The 7,347-nt window shown below is 40.7% G+C and overlaps 2 protein-coding genes across 2 annotated transcripts; both read left to right on the forward strand.

The window, feature by feature from the left end:
* Nucleotides 1-524: 524 nt before the first annotated feature.
* On the forward strand, nt 525-2,784 carry LOC311267407 (myeloid-associated differentiation marker homolog; the record flags this gene model as incomplete). The annotated part of the gene is made up of 2 exons (XM_084370469.1): nt 525-791; nt 2,194-2,784. The coding sequence occupies 2 exons, from the start codon at nt 525-527 to the stop codon at nt 2,782-2,784; spliced, it is 858 nt and encodes a 285-aa protein (XP_084226595.1).
* A 1,942-nt stretch (nt 2,785-4,726) lies between these two features.
* Nucleotides 4,727-5,575, forward strand: LOC311268491 (myeloid-associated differentiation marker homolog; the record flags this gene model as incomplete). The annotated part of the gene is made up of 1 exon (XM_084372159.1): nt 4,727-5,575. One exon carries the CDS (start codon nt 4,727-4,729, stop codon nt 5,573-5,575), a length of 849 nt encoding a protein of 282 aa, XP_084228285.1.
* Nucleotides 5,576-7,347: the final 1,772 nt, after the last annotated feature.

Genomic DNA, 7,347 nt, shown 5'->3' on the forward strand with positions numbered 1-7,347 from the left:
GTAAAACATTTACAGATTCGAACTACTGCTGTCACTAAGTTAGCAAACATAATGAATGAGCTAGAGGGTGTGTGAGTGATAACAGTGACAGTATCATAAGGTGCAGTTCCTGTTATACATAGTTGCTCTAATGATCCGAATTCTTTATTGACCAAGTCGCGTGTACACAACTGATAAGCAAATGACCAACAGCTGCCCTCCTACATAACCACTCCATATAACCATGTCAGGTACATGCGCATTAATCGCTTTGCTGTTGGCCGTTTGAGGAAGAAGTTGTGATAGGGAAGAAACAATAAGGGATCAGCCAGAGGTTCCACATTCACCTGATTTTATGTGTCCGTCATAGAGATTCATGTGACACTAACAGCATTAGGGACTAGGACTGATGGAAACCAAAGAGCTTTTTTAATAAATCCAAGAAAATCTATTACATCAACAAGGAAGCTGGTGAAAGATTATTTAATTAAGTATCTATCAATAAGCAATAACCACAGTGAAGTGACGGCAGGATTACAATCATCATGGTTACTCTGGACTTCAGGACACTGACAGTGCCTGTGGGCATCGTGAGGATACTGGAGGTGATCTTGACCTGCATCTCCTTCAGCTTGGTGGCATCAGTGGGCCACAAAACCGAGCCCTTCTTGACCTGGTGTATGTTCACGTGGTGCTTCTGCTTCTGCATCACCATCCTCATACTCATCCTGGAATTCATCAGCCTCAACAACAAGTTGCCCATATCCTGGGATGACTTCACCACTGCTTTCGCCATGTTGGCTACCCTAATGGTGGGTGCCGTTTTAACTCTTTGTTATTTGTCTTAGATATTTTTAGGATAAACTTGTTGCAGGTCTTTGTTAAATTAGTGACTAGTTATTGTTACCGAACATTCCTGTGTCTGGAAATATTAATGTCTATTTTTTGCGGAGGGGTACCAAAATAAAGTAGCACATATTTCAAACTAATAGATTATGTGAACTACAAAAAGTGTTTTTGAGAGACCACATTACACAATATTATTTTAGTCCCCAACCTTAATGCAAACCTAAAGGGGACCCAGATCCACATCACCACGAAATGTAATGATGCAGCTGATAAAAAGGCATGTTATACATCTATGTGCAGGGAAATATATTACCATATTGTTTTCATAAATTATCATGTATGATAATGATATATGGCATAATTGTTGTCTTTTCCTGGTTTTAAAACTTGAACTTGCCAGACTGTTTCTATTTACCCACTTAGTCATTAAATCCATTTTACTGATAATTTTTGTCAAAAAACGTGTGTTAATCTTTTGCAAAAAATTGTTGCAATGTCAGTATCAGGGTATTTGGTCAAAAATATCATGTTTGAATTTGTCACCAAGTCCTAGCACTTATGAAGTGCTTTTGAGGAGTTTTCAAAATATCAAGATATATATCATGCATCGGGGTATACTCTCAAAATATCGTAGTATTATTTCAAGGCCATATCGCCCAGTCCCGATGTCTCTATAATTGAAATTATAAGAGGTTTATTAGCTTTATGCTGGTTTAAGCACCCATACAATTTGATGCAAAATGCTGAATTTTCCATCATAAAGACTTCAACAGTATCTCAAATTTATAAGCCTTAACAGCAGCTTTAATTACGCATTCTTCATGTGCCGACTTTGACATTAAAGGGTAACTCTACCAATGTACACATTGAAGTGTGTTAACAGGTCTTGGGGAGTACCACTGCATATGTGAAAAAAGTAGCATAAAGACTGTTATCTGATCAATTGCCTCCACCGATGTCACTCAGTGGCTAAGTTGCATTGTGGGTAAGAGGCGGTAGGTTTTGAAAAAGCAGTCCACTGGTCTAGCAATGCAGTCCTCTAATACTGTTGGATTGATTATAGACAGTTTTAAAACAAACAAAATTAAATTAAAAACAAAATCAATACAGCAGAACCAGAGATTTCCACGCACTCTTCTTTTTTCAAAACCCTAGCAACTACATTACCCACAATGCAGTCAGCCACTGAATAACATAAATGAAGGCAATTTATTAGAAAATGATTTGTCTAAAATCAGGTTACCCTTTAAGCATTTGTAAATATGTATGTTTATTTACTATTGATAAAATGTAAGTACTAGATTGTAAGTACTGGACAATAAAATTGTAGATTTCACACTTAGTTTTTACGATTCTCTCATGCAGGTGCTGGCAGCGTCAGTCATCTATCCAGTCTCCTTCTCTTGCCCTACTTGCAGCAAACAGATTGGTGCCACTGTTACTTCCTGTCTGGCCTTCATCCTGTACGCCATTGAGGTTGGGCTGACCCGAGCAAAACCTGGTGAGATTAGTGGATTTCTGTCCTCAGTCCCGGGCCTCCTCAAGGTTCTTGAGGCCTTTGTGGCCTGCATCATCTTCATCTGCATAGGGAACTATGACTACACTCGGTTTCCAGGGCTCCAGTGGTGCGTCGCCGTCTACTCCATTTGCTTCATCTTTGCCCTCATTGTCATCCTTTTTACCATCGGACGCCTTCTGTCTCTCTTCCCCGGACCATTTAATAAGATCCTGATAGGCTGTAACGTGTTGGCAGTGTTGATGTACGCCACAGCTGTGGTCGTTTGGCCATTGTACAGCTTCAAGAACTACTCCAGGCCCAACATCTGCTCACAAGTGGTTGCATGTCAATGGAATAAATTAGTGGTGGTCTCTTTCATGACCTGTTTCAACCTTGTTGCCTACATTGTGGATACTGTTTATTCCTTTAAGATGGTCTTCTTTGTCAGCACAACATAGGTTGTATATAAGCCTCATATTTCAGCTGTTGGAAATCTTCTAAGTCCGCTCAAAGATTGAACATGAGTAGGATACTGTAACATAGTCTTTGTGTAAACATATGTTATTTCACTGTTGTTTTCATGATGATTTAAACATTCTGGATTGTAGTGCATTTGACCGGAATGAGGATCACTTATTTATCATGCTGATGCATTCACTGATGAAACAACAATTACTGTGTCTAGGTTTTGACTTCAGAGAGATGTAATCCACATCTCTTCTTTTCCTTTTTCTCCCTTCATGTGATCATTATTAATGATCTTATTTTGTTACAGCATTAATATGATATGTGTCTGTCTAAGTTGTAAACGTATGTCACTATCAGTGTGTGAAATCTGAATAAAATATGATAAAAATGGGGTTATTGTGCATGCTTACGTCACTGTCACCATGTTCAGTGGTTAAATAGGTACAATGGCACCCACCCTGTCCTCGTCAAAGGATGTTTGCAAAGGTGTGTCAAGGTGTGCATACCCTGAAACACACAGCAGTTACAGTTTCGCAACTCCACTCCCACAATGCTATATTGTGCGCTGAGAGATAATAAATAATCTCTGAGAGAAAAATAAATAATAACTCACTGATGATGTAGAGCTAGATGTAGCGTCTACTAATCGGATACTCAATCAACTGAAAGTCAGCAACTTTTTTAGTAGATCCCCTCCACACATGTATCAAGACACTCCGAGTAGGATGGGGTGTTGGGCGGGGGTCTTCCACAAGGCAAGTATGTAGCTATTGCTAAAGCTTTTAGTGAACTAGTGGCACAAAAAAGGCACTGAGCCAAGCTAAGTCAGTTAGCAGAAAGCACACACCTAAAGCAGAAAGGAGTAGCCAGGTAGCCTTATCGAATGGAGGTACGTCCGTGACGGCTATTTTGCTCATGTTTACCAGTTTGTTGAACGTAGCGAACTAGGGTTAGGGTTATGGTAAGGGGTTAGGGGACTGCGCATGTTCATGTGTTTTGGAGGAGTGGCATTGAGAGAGACCTGAAGGGAGGAGGTTGAATTTTCAAACTGTACTTTGCTCTTGGCTGATTTCTACAATCTAACTTTTCCCAGCTTTAATGATGGTGGGGGGTTAGGGTTAGGTGGTTCACATATGAGTATGTTTAGTCTTAATCGAACAATTTTACAAAAGCACGTCTGTAACTGAGCTGGGTTAAAGCCCAGTTTGCTTATCTTAATGACATCAGTTACAACCATGCCAAAGCTCAAATGAGTAGCATAACCTTTGACCAGTCCAGGCATTACTGCTCTTTAAAAAGTCAAAATGGAAAGAATCGTTGGGAGTAGCATTTTTTTTTCTTCTTTTGCTCTTTGGTGCAATATACCAAAAGGCTTTTCAAGGATTTCAAAGCGTATACATTTTCCTGTTGCTTGTAGGCAGTGTAACCACTATAACCAAATATGATAACAATGCTAAAGCAAGTACAAAAAAAAACATTTGCTTAACATTCAACTAATTTTAGCACCTAAAATATAATCATTACATAAAATCCATTCAAAACAGATATCCCTCCTTCAAACTCTACCTTTTGTGCTACCCACTAACAATACATTAATTGAGGTAAGTAGGTTCAGAGCGATTTTCCTCAGGATGTGACCTAGGCTTGTGCTGAGGACCAGAGTCCAGTGCGTCGTGAGGTGAACATGATAACACCCAACCAGTATCCAATAGGTGGAGTGAAACAGGGGCCATAAACTGCACAGATAAGGACAGGATGCTCTGTTTGAATATACACCACCACACTTGGAGTTTCATTTTCAAAGAACACACCTGCTGGAGCTCATGCCTTTATGGATTTCTTCAATGGGATTTTTGTTGCGCTGAGAATCAACTGACTTTGGAGACAAAGCAACACGTTTTTTTGAAGGTCAAAGACTCATCCTGTCCTGCCATGGCCCATATAGATTTGCATTCAGTCACCCAGCCTGTGGGCATCATGCGGATAATGGCGTGCATCCTCACCTGTATGTGTTTTAGCCTGGTGGCAGCAGTCGGACATGTCCTATCTCCCGCATCTTCCTACTGGGCGTGGTGCATGTTCACCTGGTGCTTCTGCTTCGTCTTCTCCTTGCTCATTCTCATCCTGGAGTTCACAACGGTCAGCACCAAATTACCTTTCGGCTGGAATGATTTCACCGCCGCCTTCGCTATGCTGGCGAGCCTCATGTGCCTCACCACCTCCATCATCTACCCCACCTTTTTTGCCAAAAATGGTGGCCCTCGCCAGATTGGGGCCTCTGTGGTGTCCTGGGTGTGTTTCGGGGTGTATGTGGGCGAAGTGGTCATAACACGCCTTCGTCCGAGCGGGGACAACATCGGGTTCCTCTCCACATTGCCCGGCATAATGAAGATGCTGGAGACTTTACTCGCCTGTCTTATCTTCACGTCCCTAGAGGGAGCGCAGTATGTTTCCCATGAAATAAAGTGGTGCGTGGCTGTGTACTCCTTGTGCTTCATCTTTAACATCATCATAGTCGTGCTCAGTCTTGGACGGCTGTCATCTTCTTTTCCATTCTCCTTTGACAAGCTAGTGATCGTCTGCAACATTTTGGCAACAGTGATGTATATGACGGCTATGGTGATGTGGCCACTTTATTGTTTCAGACTCAGTAAATGTGAACCTAACTGTGACCGGGATAAACTGATAGTGGTCACCTTCATGACGATCATGAACTTTATTGTTTACATCCTGGACACTGCCAACTCTATACGCATTGTGTTCTTTCGCAGCAACCAGTGACACTGCTGCTTATCAAAACTGAGAACGAAATGCGTCCTCGGTTTGGATCAATGCAAACAGAAATGATTTGGATATTGTGCCGGAGCCACTCATTGTGTGAACTTTGAGACCGTTCACAAAGAGATATTAATTGTTGCTTTGTTGTTTTAGATACATGTATACATTCTGCTAACGCTGTTCATCAAGTGCTCTCAACGGTGATTGACTACAATAATGAAATGTCGGGTGCCCAGTATAGTATGGAGATAGAAGTAGAGTAAGTTAATGATTATAAGTACAGTATCACTGTTGTAAAAATGAAAAATTGCGTGGTAGAACTTTGGATCCTGATAGACAGAGTGATCAAACAGTGCAGGTAATAATACTGAGCTCTGACTTGAGTATATTGCACTGCCCTATTGTCAAATTTGCTGTATGTGAATGTATGTGTGTTTTCACATTCATGCTTGTGCTTCAGCTTGTTGATTAAAGGAATAGTTGGATTTGCAATTTTGGTAATACACACTTATTTGATATTTGAGTTAGATGAGAATAATGATTTCCTCTGGTTGACAGTCTTTATGCCAAGTTCATCCGGAACTGGCGGTGACCTTGTGTTTATCGTACAGGCACTAAGGAGATACAAAAGTTTTCATCTGAACCTTGACAAGAATGCAAATAAGAGTAGAAGAGTAGAGCAAGGAACTGCTCCTTTAATCATAGTGACATGAAAAAAAGAGTAATTTATGACCTATGTCACATGAGTCATCTGTAATAGGGGGCAACAGTCTAATGCTTTTTGTGATAAATTAATTGCTTAGCGTAGGGCACCGACCACAGATAAATGTCAACTGAACGCAGGACATGCACTGACTGGCATACAGAGCAGCCAATGAAAGATGAGATGGGATGGGAAGAGAACAGAAAAGGGAGAGACAAAAAAGGACAGAGAGGTTCACAAGATAGAGGGACAGAAAGGAAGGAGAGAGACGGCAAGATATTTCCAGACTTTGGAAGAGTGTGTGGGAAAAGTGACAAAGAAAATCCTTTAATCAGCAGACAGCTGAACCATATGGAGTTGGGTTTATTGCCAGGTGTAATCTTTCTTTTTTCTAATTCATCTCCTTTTCTTACTCAGCCATGGGGTGGGTAGGTGTCGAAAGCCAGAGAGTATGACGTCAGTCAATTCTTTTCTTTTTTTAACCGATTGAAATGTCACCCAAATCTCCATGTTAATCCTGCAGCTATTGTGCTGCCTGGCACACCAATCTGTGTGAGTGAGGTCAGTCAATGGGCGCAACTGAAGCGTGGAAATGTTGCTTTTCAACTCATGTCAGAAAGACAGACCACGTCTAAATCAATAGTCTATTTCCACAACCTCCTCTGTTTTGGTTGAAGTACGTAAATACTCAATTCACTGAGTTAGATGTGGAAACATTCCAGCTCTACATGTTTTTTTCACCAACTGCGGATGTCTGTCCAATCCCTGTCCAACGTGTCTTGTGGTCCCTAAGTCATAGTCTTGGTAGAAATTCAGTTTTATCTGATATGGCCTGGCAAATACACTGTCAAATGGTTTTCAATACTCTCTATTTCAGCATTTTTTGTTCAGCAGTAAAGTGTGACCCACTGAGCCAAAATTGCAAACACAATAAAGATAAAATAAAGAATGACAATAACACACATTCCGGTTTATCGGTATTAATTTCCTAATTATTACGAATTAGCGTGACTGATTTTATGTAAGAAAGAAACCTGAATAAATTACACAACTTAAGTTATCAGCAACAAAC

Source organism: Pagrus pagrus (genome assembly GCF_965226575.1).
Source record: "Pagrus pagrus genome assembly, chromosome: 13".
Lineage (NCBI taxonomy): Eukaryota > Metazoa > Chordata > Actinopteri > Spariformes > Sparidae > Pagrus > Pagrus pagrus.